The 27,341-nt window shown below is 44.5% G+C and overlaps 1 protein-coding gene across 6 annotated transcripts in view; it reads left to right on the plus strand.

The window, feature by feature from the left end:
• Positions 1-284: 284 nt before the first annotated feature.
• dock8 (dedicator of cytokinesis 8) overlaps positions 285-27,341 on the plus strand; it is a 45,574-nt gene continuing 18,517 nt past the window's right edge. For 2 of the 6 annotated variants that reach the window (XM_076289270.1, XM_076289272.1), the window contains exons 1-21: positions 285-496; positions 9,308-9,446; positions 12,604-12,779; positions 13,792-13,863; positions 14,303-14,411; positions 17,138-17,350; positions 18,317-18,402; positions 19,068-19,134; positions 21,019-21,168; positions 21,635-21,715; positions 22,135-22,291; positions 22,586-22,719; positions 23,142-23,232; positions 23,472-23,634; positions 24,043-24,160; positions 24,345-24,415; positions 24,548-24,692; positions 25,195-25,296; positions 25,495-25,590; positions 26,049-26,283; positions 26,844-27,008. In XM_076289270.1, coding sequence (XP_076145385.1) covers positions 444-496; positions 9,308-9,446; positions 12,604-12,779; positions 13,792-13,863; positions 14,303-14,411; positions 17,138-17,350; positions 18,317-18,402; positions 19,068-19,134; positions 21,019-21,168; positions 21,635-21,715; positions 22,135-22,291; positions 22,586-22,719; positions 23,142-23,232; positions 23,472-23,634; positions 24,043-24,160; positions 24,345-24,415; positions 24,548-24,692; positions 25,195-25,296; positions 25,495-25,590; positions 26,049-26,283; positions 26,844-27,008 — 2,623 coding nt within the window. In that variant the 5' untranslated portion in view covers positions 285-443. Of the gene's footprint in view, positions 497-9,307; positions 9,447-10,931; positions 11,025-12,603; positions 12,780-13,791; positions 13,864-14,302; positions 14,412-17,137; positions 17,351-18,316; positions 18,403-19,067; positions 19,135-21,018; positions 21,194-21,634; positions 21,716-22,134; positions 22,292-22,585; positions 22,720-23,141; positions 23,233-23,471; positions 23,635-24,042; positions 24,161-24,344; positions 24,416-24,547; positions 24,693-25,194; positions 25,297-25,494; positions 25,591-26,048; positions 26,284-26,843; positions 27,009-27,341 lie in introns of those variants that run through there. The other 4 variants (XM_076289271.1, XM_076289276.1, XM_076289273.1 and 1 more) reach the window with 3 other exon arrangements.

Below are 27,341 nucleotides of genomic sequence, written 5' to 3' on the forward strand. Positions count from 1 at the left end.
ATTTTGTAATAATAGGACTAATATGGACGTGCTACGTAGCCTATTATTGTAGGCTTTTATTAACTTATCTTATTTAACATTCATGTAATGTAATCTGATCATACAATCATACAATGTAACATTTATGCTTGAATACCCTATTGACTATTAAAAAAAATGCTGTAGCAGGAACAGGCATAGATTGGCTATTTGAAGATCAGACAGCGGGTTATCGGGAGACAGATCTTAAGTGTTTATTTAGTCAGCATGGACACAACGTAGTCATGCCCTGCCCTCCCAACAGACTGCGAGTAGTTGAGGAGTTGAAAATGCGGAAGTTTCCACCCAGAAAACCACTGCCACCGCTACCGCGAGGATGAAGCTTGGGAGCCAGTGATGACATCTGTACCGCAAGAGTCGTGGATACTCCGCTGAGCGTGTCGCAGCGGCGACAGTGAACTACAATGGCTTCGCTACCCGGTTCGGAGCGACGAGCGTTCGCTCTGAAAATCAACAGGTAAGGACCACTTCCATGCACCTTACACCTTAATGGACTGCTGCGCGAGTTGGTTCACGCGCCCCGTCACTGCGTTTTACTTTTGCTGTAGATTCCGGAGCATGCAGCTACACGTTTCGCATGTTAATGTCTGGGTGTGATTCGTTCCTTCACTGTTAACCAACTTCAGCGCACAGGAACACAGTTTGTGTTGTCTTTCCTGGTCACAGTGGCAGCTTGTGACATTCCACATTTCTGCTGTCGTTGTGGTTTGATCGTGAGCTGCACTTGTCGCCCGTCAAATGGGCACCACATTGTTGTGATTTAAGCATAATGATAAACAGTTGTATGGACAGCAAACTCGAGACGTAAACTTGTATTTCACACAGGTGTGTCTTCATATATCTAAACTAAAGTAGCATTTTTTCCTGATTTGCGGAAAAAATAAATACTAATTGCTTGATCATTTCCGTTCTGTCCCAAAAGTAGAACTCTTGTCTATGGATCATTTCCTGCTGAGGAAATTGAGTCCATGCTGTGAATGTATGAAAGATGAAGTTGGAGTCCCTTTGAGCTGCAACATGGAAGTGGTTATTGTTTTAGGCTAGTTCTGTCTATCCACAGCTGGGGAGGAAGTAGGCTATATGGAGTATAAATATAGATGATATGACAGAGTGGTTATACTGATATAGACTGAGCTTGGTAGATGTGAGGTGTGAGTTTTTCCTCTTTTGCTGTTTGTTTTTTATTTATTCATTGACATGGCAACTGTAGTTTGTCCAACATTAGTGTGAAAACAAAACGTGGGAATTCATTATTTATTTCATCCAGTTATCAGATAATTTAAACTTCTCCATCTCATATGTTTTATTAGACATGGTGTAGGTGTTTACAGCTGTCACTCTAAGACAACTGCAACTCTTGACAGGATGTATCAGCATGAAGAAAGTTGTCTGACATCGGAGCCTAATTGCAAGGAAGAATTTGCTTTACATTCCGACCACAAAACAGGTGTCTTTATCCTTCCACTTTGGTGGTGTTTAATAACGAATGGGATTGGTTCTGCATTGGTGTCTTTACAGCATTCCATCCGTGCTATCAGTTGTATCTCATTTGTTCTCCTAGTTTCACTTCTTTATTTTGCCATGTACTTTGTGAAGGAAACAAACCAAGCAAACAGTACAGATGCTGCATTGGTCTAGTTAAATGTGTTACTTATGTCCATTCATACTAATACTACCCTGTGTGCTATGGTGAAAACATTCAGCCCACCCTGAATTACCCTTAATACCATTTTCTTACCATTTACCCTTAATACCGTTTTCTCCTGGAAGCCAAGGGAAGTAATGACTGCAATGGGGATCTACTTGAGTTTCATGTCTTAGTGACAGTCATTAGGAAGCATGGCTGACAAGCATTAAGGTGTATGAGAATGGCATATCTGCGGAATGATGATGATTCTGGGTAGGAAGAGCCCTGAAGAATGAACACATCCTATTGTATTCAGACTCACTCAGCATTATATATATATATATATATGTAACATATATATGTATGGAGGCATAGGTAATTTCCTCTGCACAATAATAGCAGAACATGATTAGAATAGTAAACTGTTTAGTAATGCAAAAACAGTCAGCAGTAGAAGTGAAAAGGGTTATTTCAGATTAGTTTCAAAATGGTTTGTGAGAGTATTTTCTGTGCCTAAAGATGAGCAGCATCAGGCTCTCCCTTGATTGCTGCTGTCTTGTTTCGTTTGTAGTATAGTAGTGGTTATCAAATAGGCTGGAAACTTCATGGATTCTGTAATATCTAAAAGTTTCTATACAGAGCCAGTTTTCCATATGAAGAATTTTTGGGTGAAACAGTTTTAAATGGTGATTAGTAACTCTTTATTACTGGGATGTGGGAAGAATATATGTTTTTTTGGTGGAGAGGAGTATGTTTTTACATAACTTACTTTGAAACAAGTTAATCTGCAAGGAGTGAATTTCGAAATGGCACCAACCAGCAATGTGTGAAGAACACGTTTAAAAAAAAAAAAAAAGGAAGTGAAATTGATGTAGATGGATAAAATGCAATGGCGTGACGCTAGTTACTAGTCACGTTATCGTCTGACCCATCGTTTGTTGGTACAGGCTTTGCTGTTGTATAGGTCTACACAGTGGCATCTGGTTTTCAAAAGTACAAATGCAAACTGTAGCCTAGAAGCTATGGCATACGTCTTGACCCATTCATGTTTGGAAGTTAGCTAGGTTTGATGTTTTTTTACAGTTGAGTAATCACTACTAGTGTCCTACTATAGTGCAGTTGAAGTATTAGGAAAATACAACTGAAAGATCTCCACTGCAGTTTGAAGCAATGCAATCCTTCGGGGAATTGCCAGTATCTGAAGACTCGGGGAGCAAACAAGCCGACCTCATTCAGCAACTTGGTGCCCTAAAGACCACTCACAGCACTTTTGGTGACAGTGCTGACTGATTGGAGTCAGCTTGGCTCGCCTTCGATTCAGTACCTGCACTCTGTCCTTGCGTTAGATATAGGACCAAAAGTCGTTGGTGTCGAAGTGCGACTCGGGCAACGCTTATCAAATGCTTCTGTGTGATTTGTCCTCCAATAGGTAGGGTGTGTGTGTGGTGCTGTGGTTTGATTAGCCATACATTCTTGCGGGTTGGTCGATTAACTCTGAGATGCCTTTTTGAGTGAAAACTTTGGGTATCCCACAAAGACAATGTCGCTCCAGGAATGAAGCTTTGATAAAGTCAGCAGGAAGAAAGTGGTATCTGCCCAGCGGAAACCCGGATAGCGGCACAATACTAGTAAGATGCTGAGTCACAATACTAGTAAGATGCTGAGTCACAATACTAGTAAGATGCTGAGTCACAATACTAGTAAGATGCTGAGTCAGGTGACTGCTGCTCTGCCTTGGATTTTCTAAATTGAGGAAAATGGTGGGTCTGTCGTCTTGTTGAAGTGCATAATGATGTAGTGATATGCGCTGACTGCAACAGACTTGTTGTTCTGGTATTTTGTTGGTAAGATAAAGCCCACTCACGCTCTCTGTTTGTACACAGTGCCACGTTAGACTCCTGTCTCAGACGGCCAGGAGTAAGTACAGGAGCAAAAGTCATCCATCCAATCATTCACTGAGAGGGGGAATCACACACAAGAAACAGACCAGTGAAAGAGGCTGATTGCTGGTTCCTAAATAATGCAAGTTATTTTGTGTAACATTTTCATAGCTATTTTCGTAACTCGTTTTCATAACTCATAACTCTGCGTACTTTAGGACACAGGAGTGTCTAGCACATGGAACATTCTGTGAATGATTTTATTTCATTGAACAAAGCCTTATTGAGATGGTGGCAGACACCACGTGAGGATACTACTGACTTGGTGGAGTTTTGCTGCTGCTTTCAGGTACAGCTGTATGGACAAGTTGTGTCACAAAACCTTTTCGACAAGGTGCCAGTTTTGCTGACACAGGTCACACAGCACTTACATGCATGTGCAAATTTTCCAAAGCCAAACCAAGTGCATTATTGTATGTTTTTAGATTTATGGAGTTGTTTTTTGTCCCGGCTCTCCTTGCTCAGGTCAATGGCATCATGAACAACTCGGCTCATTATTGGGATGCTTCAAGTGAAAAAAAAAAGTAGCCTCGGGCGGAAGGTGGGATCAAGTTTATGTGGGAATTGGCTGATGGTAAGCCTCAGCATGTCTCCGACTCCACAAACAGATCACTGCCTGTCGGCCGTTCTGAGAGACCAGCAATCAGCAAAAAAAAATTAAAAGCACAACATCCAGATGATCTCACTGCCTTAAAGATGAATGCCAGTATATTTTGGGTTTTCTCAGTGAAGTTAGTACAGTCTGCTAACCCTCCCTGGCACAGAACTCCCTGGCACAGAATGGGCACCACAAAATAAAACAATACTGTTAATGTAAAACAACTTTACAAAATATCATGTTTGAACAGAGTGACTCTGATGTGGACATGGGATATATACAAACAATACGGACAGAAGAATTACTAGTGAGGAAAGATGTACCGGTATTCTATATTGTAGACTACTAATCGTAGCATTTTGGATTTTCTTTACTGAACCAGCCTGCATGTTGCTCTTGTACCCAAACCTCATTTCTATGCGCAGACAACAAAGGACGTGGAGCTCATTGTGAGGATTTACAGCTATTGTTACAAATGCCAACAACCTGTCAAGGATATAACACAATTAACAAAACCTCCCTTCAGAAAGTAATAAATCAGTTATCACCTGACCCAGCCTTATGAGAAAACCTTTTTAATTAATGGTTTAACCACAAACTGCACTTATGTGTTGTGAACACTTACATTTGCCAGAATGAAGTCAGTGTACAGACAGCAGCTTAAACTATGAATGATGGCTAATATCTTTCCTCATTGTAAAACAGACAGTAGAGAGTACGGTAGTTGAAAATGAGTTGTGATGAGAAGAGAGTGCTCCATATAATATCTCCATATGTTTTTGCTCCCCTTTGTCTGTCTGTCTGTGTATCTGTCCCCCTACCCTTTCCATGAAACCTGGTGGAGGAGTGTAGCAAGGAAGAGCCCATTACATTTTGGACAGGAATCATTTTTCTATTTTGTCAAGATTGCATGATGGCCTCGGCACTGGTCTGTGCTCTCTGACTGCCCTTCACGTTTTGTTAACGTGGGTGTGTGACATATTGTGTTTTCCATTGCTGCTAGCACTGGACGCTAGCACTAGCATGTTTGTTGTTAGGCCTTGTCTGCTGCCCGACTGTCCTCAAATGGAGTCTCTGTGTGCGCTGTTGATGTGTTGATGTGTTGAACTGGATAGTTCTGCCGTTGGTCACAAGTCAGTCGGGTGGCAGCGTGCAGTGTGACCAAGAATTTTGTTTCCTTGAAAGCTTCATGGGACTTCATGTGCTGACATAATGGCTGAGCTGCTTGAATAAGATGTTAATATGACAGTTCAGTTTTCATGCGGGGTAATTCTGGAAAATGTGACAGCCAATCAGATTGCAAAAGAGAGCACATGGTTTTGGTGAACACAAAGTCCTGCTTTTTGAAGTGCGACAAGGTCAATATGGCTGATGTTGAGAGGGATAGAAAATAAACATCATATGAAGGACAGATACACATCTGGCATCCCCAGTATCAGCCAGAGCAACAGCAACCTCTCATTACATATGTTTAGTGCTTTATCTAGGCACACAACAGCACTTCATGTCGTCTAATGTGAAGTTGTAAGGAAGGCATTCACAGTATGATTTCACTGACAAGGGTGTATTCCCAAAGTAAGCATGGTAGTCAGCTTTTATCTTGAGTAGGGTGTATTAAGTAAACATGGTAGTCAGCTTGTTTCCTAACTAGGGTGTATCCCCCAAGTAAGCATGCTAGTCAGCTTTTATCCTGAGTAGAGTGTATCCCCCAAGTAAGCATGCTAGTCAGCTTGTATCCTGACTAGGGTGTATCCCCCCAAGTAAGCATGCTAGTCAGCTTGTATCCTGACTAGGGTGTATCCCCCCCCAAGTAAGCATGCTAGCCAGCTTGTATTCATACTGCGTGTGCCAGTAGTGGTGCTTGCAGTGTCTTGCATGCCTTTTTGGTTGTTTTCTGGGTTTGAGTTTTTCTTGCAGGTATGCTTGCTGTCTCTTGTCTGAGTGAATTCCTCAATTGCCTGAAATAGAACCTGTTTGTGTACTTTATGTTTTAAGAAGTGATCAGTCATTGACTCTGTGTAGTCTAAGCGTTGCATTGAAATTGGCCCTGATTTAGTGTCAGATTGAAATCATCCATGGTCTAAGCCAAGAAGACGCGTTCAATTAAGCTGTAATTCAAAAATACTTGGTCTATGCCTGTCACTCTCTCTGTGTTAATTTTGTCACCTAGAGTAAAAACATTGTCATCCACAATTTTTTTTGTGAATAACCCCATGAATTTCAACAGGTCAGGTTTTGTCTTTGTTCCAAATTTAACACCTGTGAAGTTTGATAAGTGGCTGATATTTGACCTAATCAGGAATGGAATGTTTACCTGAGGGTGGTGTGTGTGTGTGTGTGCGTGTGCGTGTGCGTGTGCGAGTGCGTGTGCGTGTGCGAGTGTGTGTGCGTGTGCGTGTGCGTGCGCTCACTCCCTCGTGGGACTTTGGCCCTGGGTCTCTCCTCATTTGCCTGGTGTCTCGCCCAGGTGATGACCTTTAAGGGCTTGAGGTCTCGTGTGTACGTGTGTGTGTGTGTGTGTGTGCATGTGTGCAGCATTAGTATGTAAAAGAGAAAGACCATATCTAACCAGTTCATGAACCTCTGATCATGAGCTGATAGAATGCAATATGCCCAAAGCACAGGCTGTACAGTATAAACAAGCACATTTGATAGATAGGATAAGGACCATTAATAAAAGTGATGACTAACAGGAGCTTTTCACAAGCCGTCACTCGGTACTTTTAGCCCTTAAAATTAATATATATTTTTTTTAATATATGACAGACATTATGTGGGCAGAAGTGGACAGCTGCTCGGTTTATTGTGGAAAGGATTAAGAAGGTGTTGTAGTAGGGCATCCGACGGCTATGGAGTCCCCCCATCCCCATCCCTGCCCCAAATACACAAACCACAAAACATTAACAGCCAGGAGCGACCTGCTCCAACACACATTAGGACAAAGGTCAGGAAAGGTTTGGTAATGACCTTCATGAATTCAGCTAAAGCCAACATCAATCAGCGTTGTTTCTGCCATGTCAGAGAAGAGTATTTCGTATTACTGTTTAGCTGTAGGCCTGTTTTTCCTCATAGCTGTAGGTTGATACAGTCAGGTTGAACAAGCCTATTGGTATTCGAAACGAAGGGGGTGTGAGGGGGAGGGGGGGAAGGGGGTGGGGGGTTAGGGGGTGTGTGTGTGTGGGGGGGTGGGGGGTTAGGGAGTTGAGCGAGAGTGTGGCAGGATGCCCTGCCTGCCTGCATGGATAACAATGGACTCTGTGAGATAATGAGCGCAGTCTGTGGAACCTTCTGGAACAGTGACCCATTTTCTTTCACCCCTATAAAAAAAATGCCCCCCCCAATGCCAGCCTGTAGGCACCTACAGCATGCTGATGGGTGAAACAGAGATCATTAGCAGCCACCAACAAGTGGACTGGGACTTTAATGAGACTGACCATTTCCTTTTAGTTCACTGAAACCACTGATGAATCCCAAAGCAATATGGGGAACACACACACACACACACACACATACACACACACATACTCTTCGTGTTCTCACTCCTGAGTACAGTCCAGAATATTTTCTGCTCTATTGGCACCCTTGACCCTGCTGTAGGAGGCCTTTTCCGCGCCCAGCATTGTTGACATCAATTCCTCCCAGTAATTGCACTCTAAGGGCATCCATCTGAATGACCCGTCATTATTACGGCGAGAATCATTAGTCCAGTACTGGGCGCGCTGCCCATGGGGCCTCTGCGTTCAGGGTGGATTCCGAGTTCAAAGTCTGACCTTCTCGATCTGCACTCACCACCAACAACTCCATTAGTAGTGACAGCGGTGGACTTTTTGAAGTGGCTCAAAGTAACCAGAGCGATCAGCGCTCGATAGCTGACTGGCTGCAGGGTATCAGGTCAGACTAATGAATGAATGACTGAATGTTGTTGAGTGACTAACCCACAACTTCCTGCGGAATAGAACAGGCATTTATATAGCTGCATTGTGACTCACTTGTGTAGAAAAGATTTTGATTGTAACAGTAAATACCTCAGCGTTTGTTGTGAGCAACGTAGGAGGTGCTGCAAAGTGCAAAGTCAAGACATGGACTTCCAGACAGGTGTGGTTTGGGTGTTGCATAATAAGCAGCTTCCTTCTCTGCGTTTTCTTTACAATAGGGAGGTATGGCAGGCTGGTGTTATGCAATGGCATCGCTCCATTGCATAATGGCCACTGCAAAGATACCGGCCCTGTAAAATATGATTAGGTGAACTAAATCTTTCCAACAGGCTAGTAAGAGGTGGATATGTAAGGTATCCTGCAGGTCAAGTGGGTCCTTTGATCTATAGGTGGAGTAGGGTGAGATACTACTTGTGGAATACATAGATTACTTTATTAATAACCAAGAGTCTGTTTGTGTGTGTGTGTGTATCTTTGTGTGTGTGTGTGTGTGTGTGTGTGTGTGTGTGTGTGTGTGTGTGTGTGTGTGTGTGTGTGTGTGTGTGTGTGTGTGTGTGTGTGTGTGTGTGTGTGTGTGTGTTTTCTGCTGAAGATTTGATTTGGTAGCTGGAGGTGAGGTGTATATCAAGGTCCCTGTTGTGTCTGTGTTGCGGGAGGGCTGGATGAAAGTGCCCGCAGCCTCTTAGGCTGAGCCTGCTTGTTTCCCAATCCAGCCAAAGCTCCTTACGCTCCCCTCGTCAACACTCCCTCTCCTCCTTACGCTCCCCTCGTCAACACTCCCTCTCCTCCTTACGCTCCCCTCGTCAACACTCCCTCTCCTCCTTACGCTCCCCTCGTCAACACTCCCTCTCCTCCTTACGCTTCCCTCGTCAACACTCCCTCTCCTCCTTACGCTCCCTCTCGTCCTGCCTGTCACCAAACTGAGCATCCATCCCCCCCCCCCCCCCCCCCCCCCCCCGTGGTGTACGAGAAGAGGGAAAATAAACACCCCAGCGGAGGCACCCCGCATTTAAACGCATTGTTCTCCCGTCGCGGCCCATGACGGCCGAGAGGCATGTAATTACGGCCTGCTGTGCCCCGCGTCGGCGGCATCGACGCTCAGGTGGCATCTCAGCTGCGGCGGCGGCGGCAGAAGGGACTCACCTGCTCTGCTGCCGGTGTTTTGCAGGCACTCGTCGGCCGAGATCAGGAGGCACTTCAGCGCCACGAGCCACAGCTCCCCACACACCACCCTCCCCCAGCACCCCCAGCACCCCCAGCACCACCGCCACAGCTCCAGCACCGGGGGATCCTTCTGCTTCACCACGGTAAGACACACACACACACACCTGACATACACCTCACACACACACACACACACACACACACACACACCTCACACACACACACACACACACACACCTGACACACACCTCACACACACACACACACACACACACACACACACCTCACACACACCTCACACACACCTGACACACACCTGACACACACACACCTCACACACACACACACACACACACACCTCACACACACCGCACACACACCTGACACACACACACCTGACACATACACACATGACACACACACACTTCACACACACACACACACACCTGTACACCATAAGTACAGACAATACTTCACACTGAGCATGAATAGCATGGCGCTCTCCAGGTAAGACTATAATAGTTCTGTTGTCTCTGTCTTATACAGATTCGTTTTCCAAAGCTTAGTGTATGAGCTGTAATTTCCACTTGTGACAGCAGTAATTATGGAGCTATTGTTATTTAGCCAGATGAACCTGCATGGAACAAACACTCGGGAATGCTCTTTATGAATCCAGTGTACCAGCGGTACACCGTCTGTATGGAGCACACTTTTTCTGTATGAATGTGATCCTGATGTTGTTGTGACAGTGTGTTCAGTGGCTGTGCTAAGGGATAGCATTGCGCTGTTGTAGGTTTCACCACTGAGTTCATGACAGTCAGGCCTTTGGCTCTGACTCAGGCATATTCATTTGGGATGATCTCTCTCTCCCTCTCCCTTTCTCTCTCTCTCACTCTCTCTCTCCCTTTCTCTCTCTCTCTCTCTCTCTCTCTCTCTCTCTCTCTCTCTCTCCCTCTCTCCACTGTCTGTGTCTGTGGGTTAATCTCTAACCTGATCCCCTTCCACTCTAAGTGGGTCAGGGGCCCGGGCAGCTGCCGACAGAATGATAGAGAGAGAGAGAGAGAGAGAGAGAGAGCGACATAGTGAGAGACGGACGAGAGGAGAGACAGGCCTTCGCTTTACCTCTCAGCTTCGCCTGCCAGCTTACGCACACGCAAATCTTTAATATGAGAGGATTTGGGGTGCGCAGGAATATTTATTTTTTTTAAAAAGAGAAAACATAATCTTATGATATTTTCCCATCGCATCAGCTTGATGATGGAGCTTCTTTTAGATGATTTGTTTACCTACTTTGGAGGAGTGCACTAAAATGGTCCCATGGTGTACACTAGTGACACCTTGTGATTGACAGCACAAATAAACTCTCAGACTCATAACACTGGCCAATTTCCAAATTCCGGTTTCCTAATATGTGTGGGGCCTAAGTCTTGTCTTGGGTCTTTTTGGATAAGATCAATGGAAAGTCCTTTTCAGTATATATTAGTGAAATGGTATGTGTTATTTTGCCTTAGATTCCTAGCCTGCATATAAAGTCACCATAGTGATTGGGGAAGTCGCGTTGCCGTAACGTCCTGTTGTCAGATGTGTTGTAACCTCATGATTTGCTTCTTGTGGTCGTCGCTTTTTGAGGGAGGAATCGGGTAGTGTAGGCCTTTTACGCTTCCGGCAACGCCATTTTGTCAACTTCCGTCACGGGTGGTTGTTAAGCGCTTTCCTTGCGGGTGAGTTTTGTTGTATAATTTCAATGATAAATAATTAACGGTGCACCTGTTCCCAGTTGTGTTGTGTACAAAGCTCCTAGGTACGGTGTCTGGGTTTGTAACATGCTGCATAGTGTAGGAGATCTATTTGAAAACAGCACAGGAAATTGTGACCTCACCAGTACATTGCACATACCACTAAAAGTTCTATAGTTTCAGGCAAATATCTTAAAGTCTAATATATCTAGCAATTAATAGGTTGACATTATTGGAAAATTGGGGAGGAATGATGCCGTTTTTTATGGCAGGAGGATCCACAGTTGATGCTCTTTTGCTGTGTGTTCTGCTTTCACCCTGGGCAGGAAGTGGTTCTAGTAGCTCAAATAACAGTCTTTTTGTATTTAGTGTTATTTAGTGTTCTAGTGTTCCTTATAGAGCGTAGTCCAGATTGTACTTGTCTGCCATGTACAATGTTACCTTTCAAGTGTGTTTCTTTAAGAACAGTCCGTTCTGTGTACACAGACAGAAGGAACCCTCTAGAAAAGAAAAACAGCAGTTACCTCCCTTTTTAACATGCCTCTGCTTCTTGCCCTGAGGGCAGAACCGCACCACACTGACTGTAGTGCAGTGTAGAGCAACAGAAAAACAAAATGACATCATATTTCATTTGTCTGTCGAGCAGTCTCATGTAATGCTCCTGTCATTAGAGAGAGCCCCGTGTTCTCCTTGGACCAGTGGTCGGTGAGTTCTTGATGTGTGTGTGTGTGTGTGTGTGTGTGTGTGTGTGTGTGTGTGTGATGAGCTGGTGGTCAGTACTGGTCTCGGGAGAGTGAGGGCTGCTCTGTTGGAGAGTGCCGCTGTCCTGCTCTGCCAGGCCTGTTCTCAACACATCTGAGGGGGTTTGGGGAGCTGTCGGTGCTGGTGCTTGAGCGTGACTGAGGGACCTAATTCACTCTGTCCTTGTTTCCCATCAGTATTCGGCTAATTTGTAGCTATTCACAGCTATTTTACATCCTGTTGTGGTCTGTTTTTAGCAACTTTTAAAAAAGTGATACAGAGTGTAAAAGTGTGTGATATGAGGTTGGTGACCGATCTAGACAGAATTTTATTATGCTCAGATAGCACTCATTCACACAGCATATTTATCTATGCATACTGCTTCATTGACATGAAGATCCCTCTCAGCATTATGTTCCCAGAGATATTTTTTATCGTCATCCAAGCTGTGTGTGTGTGTGTGTGTGTGTGTGTGTGTGTGTGTGTGTGTGTGTGTGTGTGTGTGTGTGTGTGTGTGTGTGTGTGTGTGTGTGTGTGTGTGTGTGTGTGTGTGTGTGTGTGTGTGTGTGTGTGTGTGTGTGTAATCTCTGCTGTCAAAGAAAAATGCTTGTGCCGTTGAGTGTATAACACAGCGCAGTCACGGCTTAGTGTTCTATGTAATTAGTCTGTCTCACCGAGGTAATGCGTCTGTGTCACACATGTAATATCTAGTCTGTGTTGACTGAGTAGTCCGTGTATCTGTGTTGGCTGTTGTAATCACATGGCGTAATCGCGTGGCCTTGGTGCTGCCGTGGCGCCTTTGTTCCCCCTTCTCTTGTCGTAGCCTTCGTCCTACGATGCCGTGGAGCCGGTGGATCTAGAGGAGTTCCTGATGGCCCAGCTGCGCAGCGGAGACGCCGAGCTCATGCAGGAGCTCGGCGACTTCCCCGACGACGACTTGGAGGTGGAGCTGGTGGAGCGGGAGTGTCGCACCGCACAGCACTCGGTCCCAGACCAGGGGTAGGAGGACCGGCTGAACGCCCACACACAAACACAAACACACACACAAACACACACACAAACACATACACATACACATACACACACACAAACACACACACATACACATACACATACACATACACATACACATACACATACACATACACATACACATACACATACACATACACATACACATACATAAACATAAACATAAACATAAACACAAACATAAACACAGAGACACACATGAACACATACATGCACACACACACACACACACACACACACACACACACAAACACAAACACACACATAAACATACATACACAAACACACAGAGACACACATGAAAACTCACACACAAACATACATTCATACACATAAACACGTAGACACATGCAGGGGTAATTACTGTGCACTTGCAGCCTTGAGAAACAGAATGAGAGTTATGCTGTATAACATAAACTTAGCTCTTATCTCTGTATACATTATCATTGTTTACATACAGATCTATGGTAGGAGCAGGGAGGACTTGAACCATGGTACTTAAATATGAAAATATATGTTCTCCCTCTTATCTAAACTGTGGTACTTGAATGCAAAAATATATCATCCTCCTTCATATTTCTCATCCTGTTGTGACTCCGAGACACATGCAGTCTTATCACGCACTATTAGCAGTGTGGTCCACGAACACTGCATGGCATTGTCTGCCATAGCATTTTAGACTAAACAAAATACTGAAATATCTTCGCTCAAAGTCAGACAAGGTTCTTCTGCCGGTCGGGTCATGGGAAACACTGCCGAAGCAGCAATGTAATGTAGCCACAATGTAATGTCTTCATTCATGAAATATTCAGACCAGACGTCCCTCTTAAAAACTTGTCTCTTGTGAGCTCCATTGTGTCCATGCGTGCGGTGCCCTTGGTTTATCCTCTGCTCTTTGATTGTGTGAGGGATAGAAACTTCATTTACAGCTCTCTTTCTCTCTCTCTCTCACTCAATGGGGATTTCTGTGCCTCCACAGGGCGGAGCTTGACCCACATGTGAGAGACTGTGTACAGAGCTACACACAGCCTTGGTTAATAGTCAGTAGAAGGTAAGTCTGACGTAGTCCGCTTAAACACATTTAAACGGAAATACTCTTCCATTTTTTTTGTGCTTAATTTTTTTTCCCGACACGTGTCATGTTTGTGATTGACAGTTATTTCATCCATATGTCCATCAGAATTTAGTCATATTCACTCAACACCCCCCTATGAAGCCCACCTAATGTTCAAGTTGTCTTCTCTTTTATTAGGCATTTAGTTGCTGATAGCAAAAAAAGTCATACTACAGTACATTATACCGTATCGTTCCATTACACTATTAATAAAACAAAAGCAGTAATATATGTTGTAGTGTGTTTCATACCTATGCTATTCTGAATATGTGTCCACACGGGGAGTATGCACTGTGATGCTTCATCACATTTTTGAATGAGATGAACGTTCTCAGTCAAGGTAGGCATGACCTACATGGGCCTCTGATTTGCTCAGGTGTCAAGGCGATGGGTGGAGTGCCTACTCGGAGCGCCCCGGCCTCCACAAGCTCCTCCAGAGGCAGGTGTTTGAGTCCGACCTGCAGCCCAAGAAACAGGAGCCAGCGGTACGTACGCCTGCACTGACCCCTCCTACAAAAACAAATATTTAAACTCATTCTCAACCTCCTTTATTGGATAGGGTTTGCCAATGATGCAGTGTGTACTATAGTCTTTGGTGTTTAGTCTCTGGTCAGTGGTACAGAGACAGTGTAATTCAGGACCACACACCTAGAAGGTAATGGTTAAGGGGTTGATAAGGAGTTGAAGATGGGATTCTTTGCTTTGAAAATGATGGAAAAGCATGATTTTAATGATGTTTTCCCCATTTAATTACATCCTCAAATCAACAGCTGTCACAGATGTGTGTGGATAGGACCAAACAGAATGTGTCATTGTCATCTCCATACTAACAGATGTTTCCAGATATGAAATTTCTCACTCATTACTCACACTTCAGTGTGTACAATATAAACTGTGATGGTATGACATGTAGGGAAATCTGCTGTGCATACTGCAGTTTTGGTGAGCATCCAACCCAACCCACAGACTACATCTCCCTGCGAAAGTGTTGTTTCAGGGATGAATGCTTCACGTATGAGCTTTATTCTGTAGTCACAGAGATTTTATTCTGTAAATAAAATTTTGTGTCAGTGCGCGAAAAACCTGTTATGTGCTGGTGCTTCAGTGGAACTGATGCGCAGCCCTGCACAGTGTTGGATGCCTACAGATGTAATCACTGTGGGCCTTTTGTGTGATCTTTTAGTGAGTGTTAAAGGGGAATTCCTGTTATTTTTCACTTAGATGTCCATGTTCATGAGTCCCCCAGAGAGTGTAGCACTGTAGCTGCCTGGCTGCTTTAGCTGTTGGCTGCAGCAACTCGAGCTAGGTAAAACCGATTGTTTTTTTTTGTACTGACAGTACTCGGTGACCTCGGGTAACGGTGATCTATGTGAAAACTCATCATTTATGTGAGCTTTTAGTGGGCTTTAAAGTGTGATATAGGCAGTTGTGTCCTCAGGCTGAGTTGACCAAACTTAGTAACACGATTGTTTCTCTCCAAATGCTCTCTTGAAGTAAATGATTAATCTTTCATACCGTGAATGTGAAAGTGAGTGTGTGAGGCTACAACCTTTGAGCGTATAGCACGCTTGTGTTGTGATCTGGTAACTAGGGAAACACTGGCAAAGCCAAACCAAAACACAGAAAGTGAAACTGGATTTTAAGATATGAACTGCGTGTCAGATCCAACAAGTGCACACCTGCATGAAATAGTTTCATTATTACATAGTACAGCGATTTACCACACACATTTTCTTAGAAGAGGATTAATATTTTCATAATGTCTATAACTTAAACTGAAGCAACCCATTTCATCTATACAGTGAACATATTTTATCAAATAAATAACTTTGAAATGGAGGACATTTTGTAGGTGATAAGTGATAGGAAATTGGCAGTGGTGTTGGTGTTGCAATATTATACAACAGACCGATTGTGCCAAGGTTCTGTTTTATAGGTTTGAGAAACAAGGACAGTGCAAGATTCACAGATAGAGCCAGAACTGATGTGGGTTCATCATAAAGTGAGCTTAATGATAGTATGACAATTATTTTAAAAGTTTAAAATAGACAGGTCTGATAAAGATAGGGCCTTCAAGGCTTTGTTATAATGTAATCATTTTAACATCTTTATCATCCAGTTATTTCCTACTCTGTAGTACGGCCTGTTTTGAGAGCAGTGGTGAGTGGAGGGAGGCCAAGAGAGTTGGGGTATGAAGAAGAGGGGAAGGGAGGGAGAGGAAGAAATGGAGTGAGAAAGTGGAGTGGGCCAAAAGAAGAGAAAGTGTCCCTGTGTTTCCCATTACCAGCATCTGGGCATGGATCCCCTCCTGTTTGTCCAAGGCTTACCACACAATGAAGCATGAATATTCATTCACTCTGCCCCCCCCACGCTTCCCTCTCTCCCTCCCTCTCTCCCTCCCTCTCTCTCTCTCCTTCCCTCTCTCCCTGTGCTTCCGTCCCTGGTCTGCCCTGCCAAGTATTAATGATCCCAACCACAGAGCCCTTGTTTCAGTGGTGTACTTCTCATCAGCGTCCAAGGCTGTCCGCGGGAAAAACAAGCCCATTGTCAGTCCCTGCTCCTTCCAGGCCAGATCCATGCGGTCTGGAACAGTGTTCCCCTCTAGTGAAGTCTTAGGCCAGGTTTTTTGTTCTCTTGAAATATGGACCCTTCATTTGCTATTGACACATTCAACTGTTTACATAACACACTTTTAAAGCTGGTTTTTAACTAGTTTTGCCTAATTGGTGAAGAAAAGCGTACTGGTAAAGTTCCATACAATTACAAAAATCAAGAATCACACTGCTTTTTCCCTCATTGTACACAGCTAAAGTGTGAGTCTGTAATCAGAGTTTTAATGTCACACACTGTCAGGGCATGTGTAGTCTCGTGCTGTACCACCTCAGTGACTCCGTTTGGAGGCAGGGGGACGCAGGAGCAGGAATGCATTGTTTCACAACAGAGGAAGTGCTGTTATAACAGGGTCAAGTCTTTGCATGGGGATTTTCTTCAGTGTTTTTCTGTGGAGATCTGCAACAGTGTGAATTTACATTATAAAATGTGTATAATATATACTAAATATATATATATATATATTATTTATATATATATTAATGTATGTGTCGTGCTGTATTTCATTGAGATTAAAAAGGGCTTTATTATGTATATGTGATATATACTGTATATGCTGCATATCATGTCTCATGTCCCATGGATCCCTGCCCTGCTGCAGGTGAGGTCCCCGTCTCTGGCGGTGCTCTGCGACGAGTCCAGCCGCACCACGCTCACGTCCTCCAACTTCGACCTGCGGGCGCTGCAGCCGGACGCACGCGTGGACAGCCTGCTGCGCTTCAGCAACCCTGAGGACCTGGACCGCTTAAACCAAGAGGCCCGGCAGGGCAACCGCCACCCCGAACTCTTTGCCCTCTACCCACCTGCCGACGAGGTACCGTAAAGACTCTAATACCAGCAACTCTTTGTTTTTTGTTCTCTTGGAGCTTTTAGCAGATTTGTGGGAGACGCTAGTAATGTTATTGATCCGGTCTGAGTTTGATTCCCAGGGAATCTGCATGCTAATGCGATAGAAACCTCAGTTACTTAGGGTGGAAACATCCACCAAATAAATACATGTTGATGTAAGACTCACAATTTTGTCTGGAGGGAGGTTTAAAAGAAGTCAAAAGTCTGGAGGGAGGTTTAAAAGAAGTTATTCAACCACAGCACAGCTTTTTAAAAATCCTGTCATCGGAGAAGCACCGAGACATTTGAGTTTCATTCAGCAGGGCTTAATGTTTTGTCTACTAAAATATTTGACTGTATTTTTGTGGAAATGAGCAATTGAATCTGCTTGTTGCATATCCTTTTTCTGAACTCCTTTCATCAGAGAAACCCTGATGATTTTCATTACGTCACTCGGTAGCGGTGGTGTCCAACCCACACATAGTTGAGGCTTGTGCGTTGTTAAAGCATCTTTCAGCATCAGCGTGATTGTTGTTTCAGTCTTGACAGCTGAGTGTTTTAGGGGTGAGATTTTGACCACATACTTCCACTTGAGCTGACTAGCAGCCCTCAATAAACGTCAGAGATCAACACGGTCATTATGGGCCCACTGAACGTGATGTCCTCTCTTCTCTGACCCCCCCCCCCCCCACACACACACACACACACACACACACACAAACTCTCATTCACACTCACTCACTCACTCGTTCACTCACACACACACTCTCATTCACACACACACACACACACACACACACACACACACTCACACACACACACACACACACACACACAACACATGAACTCTCATTCACACACACACACACACACACACACACACACACACACCACTCTCACTACACACACACACACACACACACACACACACACACACACACACACACACTAGGATGATGCTGTGGAGATCAGGCCTAAGCCGGAGTGTCCGCGGGAACACATGGGTCACCGGATCTACGTCAGATGCCAAGCCATCAAGTAATTATCAAACTCCAATAACCTTCCATTTATAGCCACAGAAAGACTATTCAGCCAGTTGTTTTAGTGACATCTTATTTAGATAGATGTCTCTAATGCCTGGCATTACAGAATATGACAGCTTAGTTAGAGATGGATATGCAATGGACCATGTACATGAGAGTACATGAGATTATGAGTACATGAGTACATTAATTATCATAATGCTTCAGGGTATGAGGGTCATTAGTATATTATGAAAATGAACATGAGATAAATTATGATTTAAAAACAAAAAGCGGAATGCAATGCTGCATGTAATATTAAGTGGCTCTTGATGGGTGGGATGTTGCAGGTGGAAGTGTGTGTGTGTGTGTGTGTGTGTGTGTGTGTGTGTGGGCGGGGGGGGGGGGGTTAATTAAATCCCTTGAGGGGTTAAAACACATGATTTCCTCTAAATTAATCATAACAATGTTTCATACACAGAATAAAAAAAGATGACCAAGAAGATGTTATCACATTTTCTAAAGCCTAAAAAAGCATATGAATTTTTATTAAATCCGTGGGGTTCTTATAGGACAGGCCAGCCCTTAATTGCTTCCCACAAACACTCACTACTGCAATGTATTTCTCTCTCTCCCTCTCCCTCTCCCTCTCTCTCTCTCTCCCTCTTCTGGTTTGAGCAGGTTTGAGATCGATATAGAACCAGTTTTTGCAACCATGGCCCTATATGACCTCAAAGAGAAGAAGAAGGTAAGCATCTCCTTCAGCCTGGGGCAGAAAAAGCATGGGTGGGTGGATGGGTGGGTGCGGTTGTTTTTCGTCCTTATCCTTGGGACTTACAGCACAGCTAGGAGCTGTGAAACATTTCTAAGTGCTCTGTCTCTCTGTGTCTGCCTGGGTTGAAACCTTTGGGAAGATCACATGAACATGAGTGTGTTTCTGCCAGAGGATCTCCGAAGGGCAGTGCCGACATGACACAGTGATGGCCTGATGTCTGATGTACTGTGTGAGTCTGTGCTGGCCAAAAAAGCATCACATGGGTTTTTTCTTTGTTTTGTTTATGAGCCTCAGCTTCTATTGTGGGCTTCATATAAAGTGTGTGAGGTAACTGGCTCTATGTTCCAGAAAACAGAGAGATCCACACCCAATAGGCTGTGTCGTCCTAATATGGTTCCAGTTACTTGAGAGGAATATGTTATGGTAACTTTAATGAGAGAGGCCTTCCTTGGGGAGGAACGACGGAGGGGTCCCTGTTAAAACAAGCACAAACAACCTATTCTCTCTCTGAAAACCAGGGCATTTTTGTAGGTTACGAGTTGGACACAACTCATACAGTGACTTCAGAAGAGAATGAGAGAGACGCAGGATTTGAAACAAATATGTAGCACTGTGTGTTCTTTGCAATCCGAGGAAGGGCAGATGATTTTGTTTTGGTTTTTACTCTTGCCAAAGCCAAACAGGTGATTAGACAGCATCTGTGCCATCGTGAGCGTCCAGGCAGTTGGTTCACATCTGTGACCCACTTAACGTTCCGCTGAAAATCCCGAAACGACTAAAAATATCAGAGGCAACACATTTGTAATGCCGTGGAAAAAGTTTTACTGGACGTTTGCACTCCGTTGAACCATGATTGAATTCTGAAAAAAAAAAGTGTTGTCACAATTGCTGTGGGGCCTTGCGAAATATAAAAAAAGCGAACTTCACGTACAAGTGCCAAAACCTCAGAGCGTTCACCCTCGCTTAGTCTTGATGTGGGAGATGAAAATAAACTTTCTGTTTCAAATGAAGGGAGTTGACCCAGCTGTGGGGAAGACAACAGAGCACACTGAAGCCCTCACTGGGATTGTGTTCAGATCACTGGCCTTCCCCAGCAACAGGATATTGTATGTCATTGCCTTAAGGAGGGGCGACGTCTCCTCAGCGAGGGACATACTGTATTAAGTGAGCCTCCTTGACCCAAACCGTGAAGGAATTTGATGTTTTCTTCTGTTGGATGCCAGCTGATCTGTTATCACATGTGTACTTACTATGCCGTCAGAACATGAAGATAAATGACATATTAACTGGTCATACTTTTAGCTGATCGACCTTTGGAGATATGACTGAGTTTAACTGATGTAATGATTTCAAAGAGAACAGCAACCGACAATACTTTGCACACACAGTTTAATTGTTGTGTGTGTTCTGTATATGATGTTTCTTGGTCAGTGGTACCATTTTGCCTGGGACACGTATGTGTGTGTTGAGGGAGGACTGTTGAGTGTAATCGAGTCCTTCAGTAGATGTACGTTGGGATTGCATGCAAATTAAATCCTCCTGTGTTTGTGTAGTGCAAGGTTTCCTTGTGTGTGGTCTGTTGCATTTGCATAGGTGTGTGTGTGTGTGTGTGTGTGTGTGTGTGTTCATGGATCTCTGTGTTTTCTTTACCCCTGTGAGTGTGCTGCTGACCCTGCCACAGGAAGTAGATTTTGAAATCATGATGATGCTTTTCGTAGAAATCTACCCTTCCCTATCCCCATCGGAGACACACACACACACCCACACCCCCACACACACAGACACACACACACACTTTGTGCACTTCACCAGGGTCAGAACTCATTTTTGTCATGTTCTCTGCCTGTCTAACGGTAGATCTCTGAGGACTTCCACTTTGACTTGAACTCGGACACGATGAGGGGGTTCCTGCGGCCTCACACCCCCAGCATCGACCCCTCCAGCCAGGCCAAGGCGGCCATCTTCTCCATCACACAGCCCTCCCAAGACATCTACCTGGTAGTCAAGGTAAAGGGCATACCTGGTAGTCAAGGTAAAGGGCATACCTGGGCATATGCTTCCCTGTCTAACACATGTACTCATACTGTATGGGTGGTCGTACGTGCCAGTTGGAAACGCCATTGTCATCATGCACATACAACGCATATAACATGCATTACTTTTGTATGGATTCACTGTGTACTAAAATGTGTCTTTTGAGTAGGTAGTAGGACTATAGTATGACACAGAGAAACACTGTTCTCACATCGATGTGTGTGTGTTTGTGTGTGTGTTTGTGTGTGTGTGTGCGTGTGAGTGTGTGCGTGTGCGTGTGCGTGTGCGTGTGCGTGTGCGTGTGTGTGTGTGTGTGTGTGTTTGTGTGTGTGTGTGTGTGTGCATGTGTGTGTGTGTGTGTGCATGTGTGTGTGTGTGCGTGTGCGTGTGCGTGTGCGTGTGTGTGTGTGTGTGTGTGTGTGTGTGTGTGTGTTTTCAGATTGAGAAGGTGCTACAGCAGGGGGAGATAAGTGACTGTGCAGACCCCTACATGAGCATGAGAGAGAGTGACACAGCTAAGGTACTCAACACCCTCTCATCTAGTTATCATTTAACAGACAAGTCCCCATGATGCTTGGGTTAGGGCTGGATCTAGACTGAAAGCACACGTTTCATTGTCCTTCACTTAAGAATCTTGTGGAACCCTTTTCTTTATTTGCCTAGCTGTTGTCCGAAACAATGATACAAGTTCTACAGTTAGACATTCAAAGCACAATGTATTAAGAAATAGGGTTACAATGCATAAAGAAATCTAGTTCTTGAATAGGTTTCAATAAAACGGTATACTAGAAAAACATTTTAACAGCTCAACAGTGCTTCAGTCTAGAAAGAACTCGCACACCAATGTTGCCGATGCAATTTTTAATCCAATCAGTGAAAAGTGCAAAGTGCTCACAAGCTGCAGCTAGTGATCTAATATGTGAGTATGTATCATTTCAGAATCGGGATAAACTGGACAAGCTGAAGACCCAGGCGGAGCAGTTCTGTCAGAGGCTCGGCCGCTATCGGATGCCCTTTGCATGGGGGGTGGTCAACATCATGGGTGTGACCACCACCACGCTGGAACGAGACATGGCTGAGGCCGACAGTGTTAACGGTGAGACAAAACACTTTACACGTACATGTAGGCGGGAAGCATTTCATCATGCCGTATATCCATAATACCATCATGGCATGTCATATGAAGGGCAGTTTGCTTTTGCATTCTGTCTCATTTCTACTTACAGGAGAAATTAGGTGTTATTAGAACGTTAGAACACTATTAAAATGTTAGAACATTTTCTTTCTTTTTAGAGTCAGAGATGACTCTACTTGTGTAGATAACCAATAGACCTATTTATCTGATGTCAAGAACACGGTAACATCAACAGACATTTGTTCGGTTAAACAGGTAAAGGTAGTAGTTTGGAAAGAAGGGCTTATCTGCCACGACGGAACTCTGACCGCTTTATGTACATGGAGGACCAGTACAACCTGTCGGGGTTCAAACCTGCCAACATCACCATCAACACCCTCTTCAAACAGGTCTGTCCCACAATGCAACTCAGGAGCCTTCTTTAATAGGAAGCACCTTCATGCTCCATGCACACAACTACCTCTGAGGGTCATGGGCTACATACTTTTACAAACCCAGTGCAAAGTCATGAGGATAGTTTTATGTAGGCTTGTTTGTTGTTTGTGGTGTAAATGCAGCCTCAGGTTACGTTTGAAGAGAGATATTGCCATGATGTGTCTCGCTTTTTGGTGTGTCTTGTTAGACATCATCATGGAAAGGCCTCAGTTAGCCAAACAACATTTATTGAACCACCCTGTTTTTCAAGCTGAAATTGTACTACATCCAAATATTAGATTTATGATTTATGTCTGTGACATTGTGCCAGATGTCTTTGCCTCAGAGCATGTTGATTAACTACGGCTCCACTGAGGTCTTCCATTCATGTGTTTAGGAGGGCGACCGCCTGAGTGATGAGGACTTGTTCAAGTTTCTGGGCGATATCAAGAGAACGTCAATACAGAGACGAACTAAGACAATACCAGGTGAACTCAACCCCTTAAACCCTTATCTAGACATATGTAGGCCCATGTCTTTAAAAACATGTTTTACTTTTCTTTAATTGTGTTTAATTCATCGACAGCCGCCTACCAGACAGCTTGAAAAGTGTTAAGTGTAAATACATAACGAGTATTGCATGTCTAAAGACATCTTATTGCGTTGCATGTTGGTGAAATAATCAGGTGGCTATTCATTTATTTGAAGGTTGTGTTTTGCTTTTCAGGTATGATCAAACTGGAGGTGCAGCCGGCACCAGAGAGCATGACGGGCTGCCTCTCTCCTGAGCTCCTCCTGGTCAAACCCTTGGCTGAGAAGAACCCGCGCCTGATCAAAGAGGTCCTGGAGTTCCCCTCCAGTGAGGTCTACGTCCCTCACAGCATTTACAGGTCATTATACAAGATGTCATCTCACAGAAGACATGCTCTGTTTTCTTCCTGTAAGACCGCAACGGATAGAGGGGCTACTGGATTATTTCCACTCTGCAGTTTACCCCAATGCTAGTAACCTGTTAACTCATAACCTTTGTCCTACACTCTCTTCTTGCTCTTCCGAAAGTTGCACTTGAGTGATGTTATCATTATCGCCATGTAACTCTGCTGCCACCTACTGGTTTGCTATGGTAGTGCAGCAGCCTGTCAGCCGCGCGAAGCCAAGATCAGTTCCAGACTGTTTTTAATTTGCTGTCTGTTTGGCAAAAACAGAGAGTTTCACCAGATCATGACATCAGCCTGTGTTTATTTGTTTAACCTTTGTTTTTGTTTAACCTTTCTGTTTGTATTTTTCCCTTTTCACAGAAACATCCTGTTTGTTTACCCTCAGCGGCTCAATGTGGCCAATCGGCTCACCTCGGCCAGGAACATCACTATCAAAATCCAGTTCATGAGCGGAGAGGAGCCGGCCAGTGTTCTACCTGTAAGTCATTTGCAGTTCACTTCATTGACCAAATCAGTGTTATATAGTAAACGGCACTGCTTTGTCAAGTCAACATGAATCATCACATCTTAAGGAAACCTATGGAACTTATGGGAGGAATGGATTTACATTCATATATATTCTGTAAATATAAATATAATGATGTTCTGATTCCTATCCTTAGGTCATATTTGGAAAATCCAGTGGCCCGGAATTTGTTACAGAGGCTTATACACCAGTGACTTACCATAACAAGCAAGTATAATTTATACAATTCCTCGAATAACAAAAAAATATGATTAACAAAATAATAATGTATTAATTTAGCTGAGGTCTGAGTGGCATATACGGTATAATCAATGACTGACCCGACGGCTTTGGTCTCAGGTCGCCAGACTTCTATGAGGAGGTGAAGATCAAGCTGCCGGCGAAGCTGACGGAGCGCCACCACCTGCTCTTCACCTTCTACCACATCAGCTGCCAGCAGAAGCAGAGCCAGGCGGGCGCCGTCGAGTCCCTCGTCGGATACTCTGTGAGTCGTCCCAAGGGCTTTCTGTCTGTCTGTCGGCCGGCCATGGCCTGCAGCACCAGAGTAGTGAAAGATGGACAGAAGCAGGGCCTAACGTGTCCAAGCACTGTGCCAGAATTGAGAAGTGGGCCAGGATGTTTTAAGATTTGAAAAACAATGTCTGCAAAACTTTCTGATAACTTCAAGCACTGCCTTAAGCCTTGCTGAAGCCCTGCCTGCTCTTGGGGGGAGATACGCGACTGGAATTGGGACAGGGACATCCTATAACTGTACCAGTGTCCTGCTCACTGTGACCGAAGATCATTGCCTATATCTGTTGTAATTAAGCCAAAGAATACTTAACTAACCAGATAACCCAAATGATCATGTGTTACACCCAGAGCAGAGAGACTGTGCCAGAATCTGTACTGTTTGGCACAAGCTCTGTATCTACTCTCTATGATATGATAAATGTCATGATGTACTGTGCAGCACATGATGCATAGTGTTATGTTTCTCATTGCAGTGGCTGCCCATAGTGCATACTGACCGTCTGCAGACCGGTCAGTACTGTCTCCCCATTGCGCTGGAGAAGCTGCCGGTGAACTACTCCATGCACTCCCCAGAGGTGAGCACCATGTGCCCGCTCACTTAACATCCACCCAGACCAGCTCTGATCATCTGATCTCAGATCAGTGATTAACGAGTAACACTGGTCACTGACCATGTAAAGGAATGAATCGTGTGTGGCTGAGAACAGAGGTGTGGGTCATGATGATGATGATGATGATGATGATGATGATGTTCTGGCGTGTTGTCCCCGTAGAGGATACCGACTCAGGTGCCTCCTGTGAAGTGGATGGAGAGCCACAAAGGGGTGTTCAACCTGGAGCTGCAGGCTGTGTCCTCAGTCCACACTCAGGTATGTCGTGTAGTGTAAACACACCTTAGAGGGGAAACACACACACACACACACACACACACACACACACACACACAGAAACATGGACATAGTCACAAACTTAATAAAACAAGCACAGTAATGAAATCAAGCACATTCATGCACACAAATATAGAACATTGCACATATAGAACATTGTACACACACTTGCGCACACACATACACACACACACAGACACACAGACACACACACACACACACATACACACACACACACACATACACACACACACACAGACACACACACACACACACACACACACACATAGACACACACACACACACACACACACACAGACACACACACAGACACACACACACACACACACAGACACACACACACACACAGACACACACACACACACACACACGTTGAAGTGCGTACATGCTCACACCCCTCCGTTCTCCCCCCGTGACAGGACAACCACCTGGAGCGCTTCTTCACGCTGTGCCACGCGCTGGAGGGCAAGGTGACCTTCCCCATCCGCCTGCGGGACGACAAGATCCCCGAGAACAAGGTGGAGCACGAGCTGAAGCTCAGCATCGTCTCGCTGTCCTCGTCGCGCCTCGAGCCGCTCGTGCTCTTCCTGCACCAGGTGCTGGACAAGCTCTTCCGCCTCATCATGCAGCCCATGGTCATCGCCGGGCAAACGGGTGAGGAGGACTCGATAGAACACACCTGTGGAAATGAACACACACACACACACACACACACACATAGAAGCATGTGCACAAACACACCCAAGAATCACATGCACTTTCATGGACGAGCACACTCAGAACAAACAAACAAAAAAATGAAAAACTATCTCAGGACAGATGCGTCAGGAGGACACAGCTTATACTCGTGTTGCAGCGAAGTGACAGTAGCACAATGTTACCATGTTTGTACATGTTTTACGCCCTTTTGTTTGTAATGTTTTACGCCCTTGTATGTATACATATTTATGTCAGCCTTACTGCTATGATTTGTCATTTAGGTCAAGGTAGCATGCTAATAATATACTACTACTACTACTACTACTACTACTACTACTACTATTAGTAATAATATTAGTAATAATAATGATTGACATTTAATTGATTTACCAGAAGTAAAGCACTATACCTAGAGGAATGACACCGTTTCTGAAACACTGACCATATGGTTACGTTGCAACCCTCCAAAATCTCCAAAAGTCCTCCAAGTACAACTCCTCTCTGCTTCCTCACAGCCAACCTGGGACAGATCGCCTTCGAGTCGGTGGTGTCCATCATCAACAGCCTCCACAACAGCCAGGAGCTGGAGAGGGACCATCAGGGCAGGAACTGTCTGCTGGCCAAGTACCTGTACTACGCCTTCCGACTGCCCGAGACGCAGGGGGAGATGGCCAGCACAGGTGAGGGAGAGATGCCCACGGCACGCAGCCCCTTTACTGTCTTTGTTTGTTTGTTTGTTTGTTTGTTTGTTTGTTTGTTTATGAAAGTATATTTTAGGGCGTTTTGCCTTTATTCAGATAGGATAGTGAAAAGTGACCGGAAGCGAGTAAGATATGGGGTGGGATTGGGAAATGACCTTGGGACAGTGCGATTGGGAAATGACCTTGGGACAGTGGGATTGGGAAATGACCTTGGGACTAATTCGAACCCGGGTCCCCGTGGGCATTTAAGGCCGTCACATGTTCCCACGTCTTTGTCCGGCGCACGCGCCACGTGATTAGAATTGCGCCAAT

Source organism: Alosa pseudoharengus, unplaced genomic scaffold (assembly GCF_046254945.1).
Source record: "Alosa pseudoharengus isolate Yale_2024_CS ecotype anadromous, Long Island Sound unplaced genomic scaffold, YU_APseudo_1.1 YU_APseudo_1.1_scf_17, whole genome shotgun sequence".
Taxonomy (NCBI): Eukaryota; Metazoa; Chordata; class Actinopteri; order Clupeiformes; family Clupeidae; genus Alosa; species Alosa pseudoharengus.